The sequence below is a fragment of the Neltuma alba genome, unplaced genomic scaffold, assembly GCF_004799145.2.
Source record: "Neltuma alba isolate B1F8T4 unplaced genomic scaffold, ASM479914v2 tig00003186_pilon, whole genome shotgun sequence".
NCBI lineage: Eukaryota > Viridiplantae > Streptophyta > Magnoliopsida > Fabales > Fabaceae > Neltuma > Neltuma alba.
Genome location: NW_021633177.1, coordinates 466,620 through 484,444, shown reverse-complemented (window position 1 = coordinate 484,444; position 17,825 = coordinate 466,620). Strand labels below are relative to the sequence as shown.

General features: G+C 35.1%; 2 protein-coding genes across 3 annotated transcripts; both read left to right on the top strand.

Moving 5' to 3' along the window:
- The first annotated feature begins 6,014 nt into the window (after positions 1–6,014).
- On the top strand, positions 6,015–12,220 carry LOC114740672 (uncharacterized). Of its 2 annotated transcripts, none has more exons than XM_028928875.1 (11): positions 6,015–6,480; positions 7,264–7,349; positions 7,490–7,683; positions 8,435–8,474; positions 9,476–9,557; positions 9,643–9,720; positions 9,816–9,941; positions 10,521–10,642; positions 11,451–11,490; positions 11,659–11,733; positions 11,894–12,220. In XM_028928875.1, exons 1-11 carry the CDS (start codon positions 6,191–6,193, stop codon positions 12,057–12,059), a joined length of 1,299 nt encoding a protein of 432 aa, XP_028784708.1. In that variant the 5' UTR covers positions 6,015–6,190; the 3' UTR covers positions 12,060–12,220. The 2 variants fall into 2 exon arrangements, with proteins under 2 accessions (XP_028784708.1, XP_028784707.1); XM_028928874.1 differs by having other exon boundaries at positions 7,255–7,349.
- A 795-nt stretch (positions 12,221–13,015) lies between these two features.
- Positions 13,016–17,820, top strand: LOC114740610 (uncharacterized). The gene is made up of 7 exons (XM_028928792.1): positions 13,016–13,327; positions 14,365–14,454; positions 14,572–14,652; positions 15,229–15,360; positions 15,834–16,052; positions 16,424–16,516; positions 17,221–17,820. Exons 1-7 carry the CDS (start codon positions 13,103–13,105, stop codon positions 17,380–17,382), a joined length of 1,002 nt encoding a protein of 333 aa, XP_028784625.1. The 5' UTR covers positions 13,016–13,102; the 3' UTR covers positions 17,383–17,820.
- The last annotated feature ends 5 nt before the right edge of the window (positions 17,821–17,825 follow it).

Below are 17,825 nucleotides of genomic sequence, written 5' to 3'. Positions count from 1 at the left end.
ATAAGTAAAGTTGAAAAATTAATAAAATTTAAAATTTTTCTTGATTTGTGTGGTATATTGAATAAGGATAAAATTGAAAAGTTGTTGAATTTTAAATCAGAGCTAATGAGATTTAAAGTTTTTCTTGATCAATGTGAAACATATTATAAGTAACTTGTAAATAAGATTAGACGAGTATTAAATATAAGTAAAGTTTAAAAGTTATTTCTCGAATCCTTAATATAAGATCTAATTATTGAGTATTAAATTTGAAAGAAAAATTAATAAAATTTAAGGTTTTTTCTTCGTTTGTGTGGAACACATCTAAAATGACTTGTAAACAAAACTAAAAAGCAATTAATGGAGTACTCCTAAATTAAGAAAGTGCTTGGTTTAATAAAAAAACACACCTAAAAAATGTTTTTACATAAATTAAGACAAAATTATTTTCATATATTTATTTTGTATACTATAAAATTATTTTTAAAATTATAATTTGTTTTTTTATCAAACACTCTTTCAAGGAGGTGTTTAGATTACCCACTAAGTGCTTTTAAAAAATATTTTTTCTTAAATCGAGATAAATTTTTTCATATGTTTATTTCGTATATTATAGAAATACTTTTAAAACTATGATTTTGTTTCTATCTAAATTTTTTTAAAATCTCAAGTGAGGCGCCACAATTTAGGGCACAAATGGGGGTTGGGTCTAACAGAAGGAGCTAATCCCTCGCAACGTGACGAACTAAGGTTCGAATCTCTGTTGGGAGAAGTGTCCACATTTAGTACCCGACAGTGTCTCAAATAGAATTACTTCTAATAGGAAGATACATATATTTTAGTATAAAAAAAAAATTTGGGCGCAAATCGGCCGTGAACTTCCCCTGGCCGCTGGCTTTCCACCCGATCAACGGACTCCCTGGAGCACGTCCAAGAACGGTAATATTCCCCGAAGACCATAGGATTAATTAATACGTAGTACTACGGTTCATGTGCTTTCGATGGATGTTCCATCTTTTACCTTTGTGCAGTCCATTTTTGTTCTCTCACTCGTTTGAAATCTTTACATGAATCAGGCCCAAAAAAAAAACGAAAAAGAAATCTTTACATGAAGTGCAGATACATAAATATGCGTACTACTGTTGTGCTTAATATAGGACCTAATTATTAAGTTGATTTTTGTTCTAAATATAATATTCATTTATCATATTTATCAATTTTCTCTAAATTACTCCTCTGGATACTTCTTTAACCATTATCAAATACAAGAGGAAGATATGGTATTAAAAAAGATGATTATGATATTTTAGAAAAAATGTATCACATTTCTTATAACTAACTAACTTACCTAATCTAATCAAATTAGTTAAACAGATTTTATACTAGGAATAGGAGGAGTAAATACACATTTATTACACGTAAAAAACGCACGTCCCGTCCAGGGAGACCAATAGCTTATAATGTGGTTAACTGTTATTTTAAATATAAAATTTTAATTTATTTTATTTCTTAAGGTGATGATTTTTTTAAATTCTTCCTATTAATTATGTATACATTGAGGAGGTTTTAATTTACGGGTAATTTTCAATACAGATAATTATGGAAAGTACTATCTCCAGATAATTCATCAAATTACATTGTTTGAAATATTAATTAAAACTAGTTGAATATGTAAAAGAAAATATAACTTTTTTTAATAAAAAACACTATCATTTGTGTGGAGAGTATGCATGTAAGAATTAAATATGCAATATACAAGTACCATTAGTAATTATATGAGAGTAAAATAAAAAGCTAACAAAGTAAAGTTGAGACAACATCTAAACGCCTCATATAAAAAGAAACATGCCATACTCTATAACTGTCTCTCGTAAAAAGAAACAGACGGAATACTTTAGGTAACCGATACATATTATTAATAAATAAATAATTTAACTAATTTTTTTAATATATATAAATTAATTATTTAACTCTTGTTTTTGTAATTGAATGTGCTGTGAATTGGCGACAGCAAAAAAATGTACTAGTGTAATTTATACAATATATTTTGTAATGTAATTTATATTATAAAATAAGTTTTATATTTAGGATATAAGAATTACTGTATATTGGCGTGTTCAGCTGTTCTTGATTCTAGATTGAATAGAGTTTTTGATTTTATAATCTGCACACCACTTTGCTGATAATATTTCTTTATTAACCAAACGAGCCTTGGACGACACCAGTAGTCCCCGCAAAGAAAGCCGTGAACCTGAGTAAGGGTTTTAATTAATTAAAATATATCTGTCATCCATGGACACACCACGTTAGGGTTGTATATGGGCAGGGCTAGATAAGACAAACCCTATGTCTGATGTCTAGCTCGAAAAATGAACGGGTTGTGTTTTGTAGCCTGCTACCCGACCCTGCCTGGTATAAGTCCTAACTATTTTGGGCTGGGCAATGATGAGTTGGGCAGGACAGACTTTCATGCCCAACTTAACGACACTTTACCAAATCATATGTGGAAAAATTCAATTATAACTAACAAACTCGTAAAAATTATAACTAGTTTGAAAGATCAAATATGAAAATATAAATTTAAAAATACCAAGCTGTCCCTAATTAATCTTTTTCTATTTTCCCTAACTTCATTTTTTAATAATTAAAACATTTAATAACTAAGCTAATTATATAATTCAATTCTTTAGTTCATTCATATAGTTAGTGGATTCTTATGATCATATGAAAGCACAAGATTTGAAAGATGGTTTTAGTTTTTTTTTTGTTTTAAAAAATTGGAGGTAAGAGGAAAAGAAGGAAATTTGATTAGGAGCAATTTAACATATTTAATCTTATATTTTGATATCTGGTTCTTTTATATAATTATAATTTCTATGTTCCTTTTATTTTTTCTAGATTTACCTAATTTTTTTTAGCTAAAATAAAAGAGGATAATGGATGAAAATAGTATAATATTGTATATTATAATATATGTATAATTATATATTTTTATGTGTAAAGCCAAATGGGCAGGGCAACATACCCTGTCCACGCCCTGGCCCTACCCAAAAATACCTATTTTTGTTTAGGTAGGTTGTTATTGAGCTAGGCTGGTTTTTTTTTTTTTTTTTGCAAGCTTAGGCACACATTTAGAGTATGCGGGTCTTATGCACATCCCTAACCACATATATACTCTGATCTAATTAAAATGGAAAAAAAAACTGTCAGGCGTAGACATTATTCTTTTCACCGAGACACTCAAATTTGATCCTTAATATATTGATCTTAAATATAATATCCTAATTTATTTTTTTCTCATATTTATTCATTTTTTTAAAGTATTCGTTATAATAATGATAGTTTTAGCAAATATATTTGATAAGTACAGATATTTTAGAAAAGATAATATTTATTTATTACAAATAACTAATTTAACTGGTTTTTTTAATCTATTTAAATTAATCAACTAATTCTTATATCAAGGACCGGAGATAGTATATATTAAAATTATTTTTGCATTAAGTTTCATCCAATACTCCAAAAATATTTTTTCATGTGTATTCAGTAAAAATACTGGATGTATCTAAAAAATATTTTAAAATGCTGGATGAATCACAAAATATTTTAGGATACTAGATGCGCTTGACAAAATATTTCAGGGTGATAGACGAATCAAAAAATATTTCTAAGATTTTGAATTTGCCTAAAAGATAATTTAGGGTGTTAGATAATTGCATTAGAAAATATTTTAAGATGCAGGGCATATCTAAAAAAAATATTTCAGCGTGCTGGATGAAATACAATATTTTAGAATAATGAATGTACTTGAAAAAAAATAATTTAGAGTATTAAATGAAACTTAAACCAAAAATAATTTTCATGCATATATTTTTTTTAATAAAAATGGCAAAAAAAGGAAAAAGCCAAAAAAAAAAAATCTAAGATCCCACACTGCTCAGCACTCAAAAGTTGGAGTGAGTTTTATCTGAGTCCATTCTGTTCTCTTCTAAAGCCCAATCTATCCGGGCCATGAAAGCCCGACATGTTCAAGCATTATTATGACATTAGATGGCTTGGGTTGCTTGCCAGTTGGGCCCAGTATCATGGGGTCAGGAATAAACGGTTCAATCTCGCATTAGAATTTTTCAATATGAGACTGGATGATTTTTGTCTGATTCGCTAGGTTTTCAGTATTTATTATACTCCTCCGGTCCTTAATATAGGACCCAATTCTTAAGTTGATTTTGGTCCTAAATATAGGACCCATTTCTCATATTTATTAATTTTCTCTAAATTACCCCTATGGATATTCCCTCAACCATAATCAAGTAAAAGAAGGAGAGAGAGTATTAAGAAAGATGATTGTGGTATTTTAGGAAAAATGTGTCACTTTTCTTATAATTAACTAACTTACCTAACTTCCTTAATCTAATCAAATTAGTTAAATGGGTCTTATATTAAGGACCGGAGGAGTATATATTTTTTGTTTTCCTGTCATCCTCCCGAGCAACTCATGCACCGCAACTTCTGCGTAATTAAGTCAAGATTTAAGGTGGTGCTTAGTATTAGTAGAGAGAAACGGTTCTGAGCTCTGTTGCTTGGCCTGGTGGTTAGAAAGGGTGCCCAAAGTGTGCACTCGCCTCTAGGTCTTGGTTTTAACATCTCATCCTGTCTTTCTGGGCAAACTCCGGATTAGTCGATCCCTTTAAAGATCGGATACCGGGGGAGTTATAACCTAATTCAAAAGAAAAAAAGAGAAACGGTTCTAGTTAATACTTTTAGCATTTACTAATAGCAACAATAAATGCTAATATGCTGTAAAAAATGGTAGTAGCAATAATGATAATGATAATGATAATAATAATGCGCTGGAAGGCTTGGGGCGGGAGGGTTTGAGAAGAGGGGCTTATCCAAGGAGCCGGAGGGGACACGTGGAGAGATGGAAGAAGAGAGAGAGAGGATCAAGGCTTGGTTTCCTCGTCAAAGAGCAATTGAATTATGGCGCCACGTGGCATGGAAGTCGACCACGAATGCCCGGGGACACGTAGTTCAGAGTCAGACGTATATCATCCACAGCCACGTTCCAATGGTCAACAGGTGCTCCCGGGCTTGCCCAATGAACCAAAGCTGCTTCCACGTCTCATCCACCGGACGTGGCATTCCAATGGATAGATAAGGGTCCTATCACTTTCCATACTCAATTTTATCCAATTCCGCTCTTGCCTTCGCTCCCAAATCCCCATCCTCTCGCGTCCGTATCCCCCTATTGTGCATGAATTTGCACTGTCCCATCGTCCTTTTGATTCGCATATTTTCCTCTGTTCTAGTATACCTGACTTCCTTCACAATGTAAAGCCACATATCTGCAACGAAATTTTAAATATACGTAATTTCAAGGAAAAACATCTCCCAACATTGCTACTCACTCGGATCCTTTCCTTTCATTTGTGTGTTTAGAAAGAGCAAGATAATATCGCAACAAACATGGACTCATGAGAGGCACACTAATTCCCCCCCCCCTTTATATTTCTCTGCGCACCGTCTGCATTTAATATGTAAAACGAGGAAATGGTATAAAATTAAAAGAAATATTTTATCTGACTCAATTCCGATTAGTTCGAATCCTGATAAATCTTCTTTTTAGAGTATGATAGGGGACGTTAAAAAAGCTACTTAAAATTAGTTATCTTCATTAAATATGTTAATATTTTTAATATTTTTAATACTACGTTTCTCAATTTGTGATTAATTTTCCTAAAAATATATAAAGTGTTCTATAAAAAAACAACGCGAGGGAATACAATTATGTGTGGAAAATAATTTAAGGTATATAAAATTCCTTATTCGAGGAAGGAAGAAATGGCACGTGGCAAATCCAAAGTGCGGCAAAAGGCGAGGGGAACTCTAAATCAGAAAGTTGTGGGACCCCGTTGGCTCACGTGTTACGTGTACACGATTAAACAATAAGTATCGGGATTCGCCGCTCCCGATGGATCTGAGTTCCTCCTCTCTCGTACCCACTCCAGCCACCGCTTTTGCTTTTATCACCATTCCAATTCAAATGTCCCCAAACAAAGATTCCGATTTTCCCTCTGATTCTCCCTTCATTCTCTCCTCTCTTTCCTCTTTTTAACATTCAGAGTCTTCATCCAAACACTGAAAAAGGTTTCACATTGTATCACAGCTGCCTCAACTCGAACTCCAAGTCTGTCAATGCCATTTTCCCCCAATGGCGGCGGCGACTTTCAGAGGCTACTCCGCGCAATTTGATTTCCAGCTCAGACTTCTCCATTATAATACTCATAATGTATTGCAGCACAGAAAGCTGTGGTTCCGCCCTGATCGACTTCCTCTCTCTCAAATTTGCTGCTGTTGTCCCGATTCATTGGTCCCGATTCGCAGAATCTCTCGGCCTGGCAACACCGGTGAGAGGACTGAAGAATGGCGGTTCGATACTACCAAAATCCCCCACAGAGTTCGTATTCAACCGTCTCCTGCAATGCCCTTTGCTTCACCACTGTAAGCGTCTAATTTCCATTACTACACTATTGTCATTTTATATAGATAGCCGTATATATATAATATCAAATTGTTATAAATATATCTCCGCCTCGGGGTCTATGGGGTCACTAATGTCAACTGTGAAGGTCTGCTATGGTTTATGCTAGTATGCGTTGGCAGTGGTAAGACGATGAACCCAAAAGGCAAGAAATGCTTTGTATTCTATTTTCGAAATTTTGACAACCTTGATGTGATAGGAGGTATTGCATCGATCAAGTCTATGCAGTTTTTCTATTTTTCTTTTAAGTTTTCAGCTTTCTTAGAACCAGTAGAAGGCTTAAAATTAAATTGTTCTGTGATATTCTAGCGAATGGTGAGGACCGTCTCTTGGCTCGTAAGAGATTGAAGTGGTATTATCATGCATCAACACGGCATGAATCGAACGATGGGTTTGCCTTACAACGAAATTAACGGGGCTATACCTTTTGTAACTAGTAAGTAAAAATGACCTAATAATGAAATGTTAGTTGAATGCACAAATTGGTATACTATTTTGAAATGAAAATTCTTTAGTTGTCAATAATGTGATGAAACTTAAATGCCTGGATCAACATTGAGGACAGATGGAGGAACAAAGCTTAGTACTTATTTATCCACTTTTCCTCAGCGTAAATAATGCTTTGTCTTGGGAAATACGTTATACCATTGCATAATAATGGCTTTATTTTGTATCTTTTACAATTTTCTTCTTATGAAATATGCTTTAAATGATTATGCTCCTTAATATCGTAGTGGCCACAGATCATCTACGAAGCAAGAAAAATTCTACCCTCGCTGTAACCCGAGAAATTCAGGTCCACAGTCACGTGATACTCCTCCCAAAAGAGGTAGATTATGAATGATATTCTTGCCAAATTGTTACAGTGCCATGGTCATTCTGTCTAATGATTAAAGAGAAGCCAATGTTTTCAGTTGGCCCTTTACAGTATCTTCAAAACTATTTTTCTGTGTTAATTGGTTTTTTCAGACACTGGTATAGCAAACGAGAAGGACTGGGGTATCAGCTTGTTGAACGAAAACATAAATGAGTCTGGCATTAATGAAGATGGGAGCACCTGGTTTAGAGAAAGTGGGGAAGAATTGGGTGAAAATGGATATAGATGTAGATGGACAAGGATGGGAGGTCAATCTTTTGATGGTTCCTCAGAATGGAAGGAAACGGTATTTATACTTTTATACTTTTGAAATTACTAGTATGATTGATCAGGAATTAACTCTGCAGAAGCAGCTTTTGTTAAAGTTGAATGAAAGTTATGTCATGATTTCTGTTGATTTTTTTTTTCCATGCCTGGTTATCAAAAGAGACTAACTCATTACTGTAATTTGAGTGTTAATTTTTTCTTTTGAAAAATTGGTGATTAATATTCTTAATCAGGAATTTTCAGCTATATCAACTCGTCCCAACTCATTTAACTGACGGGCAATTTTTACTGGTAGAGACAGTAATTGTCATCAATACGCATTGCACCAACCTTTACCTAGGGTCAAGTTCTTTTACATTCAAAGATCTGCTGGATGCAGCCATGATGTTATTGTTTTGCAATTTCTTTTAAGCACTTGTTTCTTCGTAAGTTCTTAGGTTTACACTGTTCAACTTCGACAGGAATTTAGCTTTTTGATTTTATGGCTGATTAATTCCATTGTATAAATATTATGTTTTTCAACTTATTGTTGGTTAAACCTAGATGCTAGAAATACCATTAACATGTGATATTTGTTCACATATATTGGGTGCACAAATATTTTTTGTTGCCTAATCAAATATGGTTTGCATGAGTTTGATATTTTTGTTTGACCCCATCAAGCACCTTTCAGTTGGACTCATTCTTAACATGTTATATTGTTTATGACCTTATCAAGCACCATATACCAGGTGGATTCATTTAATTGGCTTTATTGATCTAATTGACAGTGGTGGGAGAAGAGTGACTGGACGGGATATAAGGAGTTAGGTACATTACTCTCTTTGTCTTTGCTAGAGCAGCTTGATATTAAATTATATGGAATTTGTTCTGAAAATGTTAGGAACTCTGATTGTTTTGGGAGGGAGTCCAGAATTACTTCTGGAAGAAGCAACACTCATGTGACTTTTTCTTAAAGGTGATTTTGGGGAGCTCCAAATATTGCTCTGGACCCCTTAAGTTTATTTAGCAAAACTCTAGAGACATATTGTGTGTACATGTATTTTGGTCAAAGTTGATACAATGTAGAGAAAAATAATTTGGTTGCTCTTTGGTTGTGTCTAGAAGTGTTTCTATTCACGTATCCTGCTTCAATAAAAGTTACTGGAATGCTGGATCTCCATTTGTTGTCTCATGATCTCTAGTTGGTTGAGTAGTTGTTTCTCCTATGTTTAGTTACCCATGTACCTTACTTGCAATATTCTGGTCATATGCATTTGTTCACAAACTTCTGTTTGAATGAATGGCCGCTGGACAGACTCAAACATGACGTCAAAATTTGCTTGTTTCATGTCATACCATATCCACTATTGCATTTGATGAGCAGGCTATGCTGCTAGGGGGTTGCTTAATTCATACATTCGTGAAAAATGGCATTATCGACCGAGTTTCCTCAAAACCTCATTCTGAATTGGCTGTTATTTTCATTTACAACCTTGGCAAATTTGCCTAATATATTAGGGGACTCAGACAATTTATGTTCCCAGTGTACTGCATTCTATATTTACTAATAGTGTTATTGATTCTCTAATTAGTGTCCTACAGGCTGTAGTGTCATTATTTGTCACCTGCTTAAATGATCAAAATGTTGTCTTTGAACGGACTCAGACAATTTATGTTCCCAGTGTACTGCATTCTATATTTACTAATAGTGTTATTGATTCTCTAATTAGTGTCCTACAGGCTGTAGTGTCATTATTTGTCATCCGCTTAAATGATCAAAATGTTGTCTTTGAACGGGTGCACTTCATTAGTGTCATATTCTCTTCCAGGTGTGGAGAAATCTGGTAAAAATGCTGAGGGGGATTCATGGTGGGAAACATGGCAAGAAAATTTAAATCAAGATGAATGGAGGTAACTTTTTTTATTTTTAATTATTTCCATCTTGCAAATAAGGAAAGCTATCATCTGAACTAGCCTTGCGTGCTTATTCTTGCAGCAACATAGCAAGAATAGAAAGGAGTGCACAAAAACAAGCAAAATCAGGAACTGAAAATGCTGGATGGTATGAGAAATGGTAAGCTGATACTGCATATGACATCAAATATTGGTGTTCTCTATGAATCATTTATGAAACAAATGCATTTAAGACTGACCGTTCAATTTGGGTAGGTGGGAGAAATATGATGCTAAAGGCTGGACTGAGAAAGGTGCACACAAGTATGGTAGACTGAATGACCAATCATGGTGGGAAAAGTGGGGAGAAAACTATGATGGAAGAGGATCTGTTCTCAAATGGTTCTATTTAATCATCCTTTCATGTGAATTTGCTTTAATGATCTTTTATGCAGTTTCACGTTTCCATGTGCTATATGTCTTAGAATAGGTAAACATAGGTTAGGATCCATGGCGTAAAGTGTAAAAATATTTTTAACAGCATCGAATAACATCCTTTATGATGATTTTTTTTTTTCTGGATGATGACTTGTTTTTTTTTGGGAAATTGATAATTTGATTTCTATTAGGCAGATCGAAGTGAGAAAGTTTCATGATCAAAGATTATTTTGCATCTATTGATTCTTAATATCAACATATCATGTACTTTTTAAATAAATTGAAAAAGGGGAACACGGCCTTTGATCACATAGTTATTAACTCTTTCTTAACGTCTGTTGAGTAAGTTCAACTTGATAATTGCTCATAAACGAATTATTTTTTTTGGCTGACTCCTATGCAACAGGAATTTTCTAGTTGATTGTTTTAGGAGTGGAGGGGGTACCCATCCTCCAATTTTTCTATGCAGCTCACTTTGTATCAGTTCTGATTGACAATCTTCTTCACGCATCCTTCTGCTATATAATTTTTATAATTTCTCAGGACTGATAAATGGGCTGAAACTGAGCTTGGGACAAAATGGGGAGACAAGTGGGAGGAGAGGTTCTTTAGAGGCTTGGGTACACGGCATGGGGAAACATGGCATGTATCTCCCAATAATGAACGTACGTTCTCATGATGATTTTAGTGATTTTAGTTTCTGTTTATCACAATCTTTTCTTTCATTTTCTTTTCCTTTTTGGATGTCATTATGCCCATATGCCTCCCATAGATAGTCTTGCAGGTTAGATTAGCTTATTTGGTAAGAACACTTGTTCTCATCATGTACTTGATTTAGGGAAGTCATTCTGTGTTTGCTTTCGCCCCACCCCTATTATATATCCACACAGTTACATCACAGCAATGTTGTGGTGTATCTTTATGGTGACGACTTCCTCCTAGGAAAGAACCCCATGTTGAAGGATGGACTAAATTTTGGCTATCTTCATATTTTAGGTTTCCATTGACTAATAAAGTTAATCACCAAGATCTTGAGTAGTCTGGTTCAAACTCGATGCCAAAGCTGTGAGTTTAGAAAGGCATATTTTCAGCTTTGCTGTCAATCCATTCAAATGGCAAAAAGCAATGATATTGTTAGTCCTGTTCACCAAACATGGTTGCCCTCTATTTTTTCCCCATCATTCTAATTTGGGTCATTGCCTTGTGTATTCACGGACTAGCGAGGGCCAGATTGACCCTTCCTTTCCAAGTTGCTGATTTAATATAAAAAAGTGGGGCGTTTATTCTTCTTATCATGTTTCATGTTATAATCATTGGCAGCCATAGGAGTACCTTGGTTGGTGTTTGGCTGGCTTCTTCTCTTTCATTTTTCATCTTCTATGCGGCTGATCTTGACCATATTTGGTTTTAGCGTAACGTTAATTTTTTTTTTTTGGGGGTGAATAGTATAATGTGTTTTCTTCCTTTCGTCAGGTTGGTCAAGAACTTGGGGAGAAGAGCACTTTGGAAACGGGTATGAACGAAACTATGTTATAGCTGATTGTTTTGCTATTTTTACTTCTGATAACGGCTTCTTGCTGACATGGACTCATTATGTCAAATTTATTAAGCACATATCACCTGAAATGACCTTAGGAAAAGTTGTCGGCAGGGGCTGATTAGAGGCTTTTTCTTGTATCAGGAAAGTCCATAAATATGGAAACAGTACAACCGGTGAAAGCTGGGATATTGTTGTGGACGAGGAAACATATTATGAGTAAGATCACTGCTTTCCTAGCATATAATCAATCTTTAGTATTTTTTTTTTGCCAACCAATCTTTAGTATTTTGTTTTGAAGGAAGTAGCATATACCAAAAAATTTTAACCAGATAATAATCTTCTTGTAATTGAAGTTTGGTGATGTTTCTGTATGAAGGGCTGAACCTCATTATGGTTGGGCGGATGTGGTGGGGGATTCAACTCAGTTACTTTCCATCGAGCCTCGAGAAAGGCCGCCCGGTGTCTTTCCTGATTTAGACTTTGGTTCAACCACGCCCCCTCGATCTGATGTCCCACCAGAAGATTTGCCTCCTACACAATAAGGAGCAGATTTTTGTCCTCCATATTTTATTTTTTATAATTATCATTTTCTTTAGGATGGTAGAAAAGTCCCCAACTGATGCTTGATTTGTAAAATAATTTTATGCACCAATCATTTATTCATTCTTTCCATCGTTATTTATTTTTGGGTGAAAGTTATTTATTTTCGTTGTGGAAGGGTATGAGCATTGGCCTTGGCATGGAATGTGTCAACGTGGTATGTAGGGTATGAATGAGGAAATTGCAATGAATGAATATTAAATGGAAAAAATTATGTTGACACGCTTTCAGTGAGATTTTAAAATAGATGGTGAAGTTCAAGAGTATGATCAAACATTTTTGCCAAGGAAGGACTTGGTATTTCAATTTTATTCAATAACTTGAGATAGAAAATGCTCATAAATATTTCCTTAAAGATTTATTTGTCTTTGAATTAAAAGTCAGAATTATTTTTAGCCATCCATATAATGTAATTTATTTAGCAATTTTTAATTATTAAACATATTATACATATTTTCTAAAATTAAACATGACTAGATTTCTTAACCTTGAACATGGCTAGATGTCCGGGGAAAAAAAAGGGGGTTAGATATGGGTCCTTTATGTTACATGACTCGTTGGGTTTGAGAAATGAGCAAAATCATCTATCAATTATAAACATCGTGGTTTTTGTAACCCAAAAAAAAAAAACATCGTGGTTTACACACACACACACGGAAGATGAGCTGGGATCAGACTAGCATTTATCTGTGGTAATTACGTACCCTGAGAAATCATTCGTCGAAAATCATTTTGAGATCCCCTTAAACCCGATCGAATTGGGTCAATTCCCAGGAAACTCATTTTTGGGCCTAAAGTTGAGTTGAGAATAAGAATCACATGCCCCAAAAGCCCAAATCGAAGGGCTGAAAATTAAAATGAGCCGTTCAGTGGTGAATCACTGAATCTCTCGCTTGTCTACTGTGTGCAAGTGTAAGATTGGAATTAGAGATTGCTTTGAGGACGGTCAATTTTTTCCTTCTCTTGTTGCTTCTGGGGAGCTGTGATGTCTTCGCTGACTGTGAAACCCTCCTTCCTACCCCAGTTATCTTCTGCTTCTACTTCGTCAACAAGTCTTGTGTCCTTCCGAACTCGTTCGGCGTCATCGGTTAACTTTCCAAGGAACTTGAAGCATAAAGGAAGATTGTTTTTGAGAGTTCAGGCATATAATTCCTCTGAAAATGACGCTTCCAACAATTCTGGCGATTCCAAGCCCTCGAATGGCGCTCTGGTACCTCTTATCTTCTTCTCTCGTCCTAATTCTATAACTTGTTGAAGATTAATGTACCTCGTTCCAAGGCTTATTTACACACCTTATACTTTTTGGACCTGACACTTCTTATACTCGATTATTCGAGTTCATATTTTATCTGTATCAGTCCGTCTTTCTTTAATTCCGATATTCTTATTTCTGCATTTGTTACCATCCCTGACCGCAACCTTAAGTCTTGATGTTCTTTCAATGCGTGATGTATCATTATATATTCTCGCAAAAGCCGGCTTCTGCACACCTGACTCTTGCTGGCTTTAAGTGTAGTGGTCATGGATTCTGGGTGCCGGTAGTCCTTTCCCTGGCCGCTTCTTCCTAGCCCTTTGGGCACCTAGCACTTTCCTTTGTTCCTTCCTAAAAAAGTCGCCGCTTTTGCATTAGCTGACTCTCCATGCAAGCACTAGTTGATCCAACTTGAGCTAATAGGGGAATCCTTCCAAAACTAACCTCCCTTGGGCTTCCAGTAGCATTTTTCTCTTATATTTCGTTAGCTCAGCCCTCCCGTGTAGAAGGGCACTCGATGAAAGCAGCAGCGACTACGATTTCAGATGAGGAGAGCCTTCTCAAAAATTTAGTTTTGTAGGGAGGGAGATACAAGCCCTGATGTTTGCTCAATATACGGACATCCAAAGTCCGTGGTAATAAATTGATGTAGGGCTTTTAGAGGTGTGTAATGCTATAGCTTTATCAATCTACTTTGACTTAAATGTTTAAAACCGTGACATATCCTGCGCTCAGCATCATTTAAAAATCTCATGACTTTGCGTTATAAATTGAGCCAATCACTCTGTAATATGTTATCTTTTCTACCAATCCCTTATTGCTGGATTTAAATTCAAGCGAACAATGTCCATTGTGATAATGGTAGATAAAAATGGTAGTAATAAGTCTGCTTACTATTCTTTTTTTCTTGATGCATTGTTTTAGAAAGTATTTTTAGGATTTTATCTGAAGAGTTATCTGATTGTGTGCTTGATTATACTTCTGGAAATCACCAGTCAAAGAGCAGGAGAGAGATCTTACTGGAGTACGTTAAGAATGTGCAACCAGAATTTATGGAACTATTTTTGAAAAGAGCACCCCAACAGGTATGGTGCAGTCATAATGCGCAAATATAGTACTAATTCCTGTTGATTCTCTCATAGAAGTTGCTATTGCCATTCATGCAAGCATTTTTGCTAATGAAACTTCTTATTTGGTTTTAGGTGGTGGATGCAATGCGGCAAACAGTGACAAATATGATCGGAACACTTCCCCCTCAATTTTTTGCTGTAACAGTTACCACCGTAAGTCCTTAATGAGTTTATATACTTGCTTGCTTGGTTTTATTTTTCTAGTTAATGTTCATTTTATGGGATATATCTTTGCTTGATTATCAGCTCCTGAAATTTGCAACACTATGCCAGTCTAATTTGCACCACAATCTTCGGTGTTAAGTTTTTATGAAACTCCAGAAACCCATGATTTTGAAATAAAGTCTGAAGTCATTTTTTTGACCACTACTGCCAGTTGATTTTCCTCATCCGGTGAGTGCTTGCACAGCAAGTCTTGCCTTCCCATCAAATGGCACTTATGACTTGTCAAAGAAATTATGGAGTCTTTTAGTAGAGTTTGATCCCTTGCACTGTATTGATTGTCCTAAAAATTTTAAGAAATATTGTCTCACTTCACTACAAATGGCTAGTGTGATGGAGAGGAAAAGTACAATTTTTTAAGCACAAGATGGCTCAAGTTGCAAAGCAATGTCATTCTTTTTTTTTTTTTTAATAAAGAAATTTTTAATTTTTTTAAATTTATTTTTTGGGTGTTTATCTAAACCTGTGTCTTTCTCACATTGGTGGAATTACTTGGCATTCATTTAGGTGGCAGAGAATCTTGCACAGCTCATGTACAGCGTCATGATGACTGGGTATATGTTCAGCAATGCCCAATACCGTTTGGAGCTGCAAGAAGGCTTACAACAGGTTGCTCTTCCTGACGTAAAGGATAGAAAGGTGAAATTAATTTTATTCTTTCCCTTTTATCAGTTAACGGTTACCTTGGTAATTTTGTTATATTATCATATGTTGAGAGAAAATCTGAGGATACTAAATTTTCAAATGTCATGGAAGATTTTATTTACAATAAATGGAATTCAAAATTCATAGGCTTTTTAAGTGGAGATGTCCTGTCCACTCGAAAACATCTTCATTTTGCTTCTAAGTTTTGACCTCATATGATGATGTGAAGCCCCTAGGGCATAGATGAGGAAAGAGATGTAGAAAGAATTTACAGTATTTTCTTATTCTGTACCGTGGAGAGGAGACTTCATTTGCATTATCAAAATTGTTTTGATCAACTGCAGAAAAACACCACTCAAATGAAGGTTTATTCTGGCCACCATGTAAAAGATTAATGAAGGTCCAATTTTCTGCTTTGAGGTTTTAGTTTTTACATTCTTTAATATTTATACTTCTAAGTGATGCAGGATATGCCAGATTATGCACCTGGTACGCAGAAAAATGTTTCAGGTGAAGTAATTCGGTGGAACAATGTTTCTGGTCCTGAGAGAATAGATGCTAAAAAGTACATTGAAATACTTGAAGCGGAAATTGAGGAGTTGAATCGTCAAGTTGGGAGACAATCAAGCAACGCACAGAATGAATTGTTGGAATATTTAAAATCTCTTGAGCCTCATAATTTGAAGGTAACTTTTACTTTCCTTCTTATCAGAATAAGCTACTTCTGTTGCCTTTAGTTTGGCTAAAGAGTAAGTGTTGACTGATCCGAATATGTGAGAGGCTGAAATATTGGCATATATGGTTTTGCCCAACTCCACTTTGGTACTAGTAGTTTAAAAGTTCACAATTGGATGGTTTGAGGTTTAAATTGTCGGCGCATTGATCCTGTTTTACCATTCATGAGCTTTTCTGTGGAATCCATTAAAATGTCCTAAATTTCTAATCTAATTTCTAAATGAAATCACTAATTTCTTATGTATTGAAGATTGCAATCTAGAAGCTCAGTTATTGAAACAAGTCAATAATGTACGTAATAATGCTTTATTATATTCTGTAGGAGCTGACCAGCAGTGCTGGGGAGGACGTTATCCTTGCAATGAATACATTTATAAAGCGCTTACTGGCTGTTTCAGATCCTAGCCAAATGAAGGTTTGCTTTTGCAGTTGCTTTTTTTAATATCCTTTTGTCATTTGACTTTATTCAAGTGTCTACATAGACTCCATTCCAACGTGAACTTTCTCTGGTGTTATCAAGTTGCTAAAGAATAAATGTTTCACCAGAATCCTGGCTCTAAATAATTGAACCTGAAGCACGCATTTTCTCACTGTGAACTGAATACCAAAGCATGCAAAAGAGAGATTGCTTTTCTAGTAGTACTGTCATATCAGCTAGTGATATTTAGTTATGAAATGAGGTGACTGGATCCCCTGCTCATCTCAAAGATGAACATGGGATGTTCATCTAAGATTTGGACTGTCCAGATTGAAATTGAATGGTTCGGATTTTTTAAAAAATAATTTCAATATTTTATTATTTTAACTGGAGTAAAATGTTATATAAAGGTATAATCTTCTGGCCGTTGATATTAAAATAATGTTTTAGTTTAAAAATTAAAAAATAAAGCTGGACTGTCCAAATTAAATTTGAATGGCCTGTACTCATGACCTTTCAAGGTCATGAGCATGCAGTGTTCGTTGAACACCAAAATCCCATCTTGAAATGAGAGGCCACAATTACTGAAATTCACGGATTCTATGGGACCCCTGAGTTTATGTTGGGGTATGAACAAAAACTTCTATTTTGCTTGCTGTTACTGTACTTATCATACGTATAACCTTCAATTCCGGTTGCAGACTAGCGTGACTGAAGCGAGTGCGCCTGAACTTGCAAAACTGCTCTACTGGTTGATGGTGGTGGGGTATAGCATCCGCAATATAGAAGTTCGTTATGACATGGAACGAGTTCTCGGTACTCCTCCAAAAGTGGCAGAATTGCCGCCAGGTGAAAACATTTAAGCATCTTTACTCTTGATGGAGCCAACCAACACAAATCGTCGCTAAGCTGGAGCCCGATGAATGCCTTTTAGATCTTGCACTTATAAGTTGTCGCCGAAGGCTCAGGTTATGGAGGGAAATGCTATAATTTTTCTGGAGTCCTAAATTGGCCATCTAATTTTATTCGGAGATGTGTCATCCTTAGAATTCTGTATTTGATAGTCCAGAGGTTTTGCACAGAAATTTAAGTCGTGTTCAAGTAATTATTGGTTATCCAGAATTTTTTGTGAGCAATCAAATATTTATCAGACTCTTGTTAAAGATGCTCAAAAGTATTGTCGTGAACCAAATATTTGTCACGAGGGATTTATGTGCATACGGAAGACAGCCATCCACTAAAGATAGCCGGATCGTTTCCAATATCATTACTACCATTTGTAATTGCTATCAGTTTCAGTATCTTT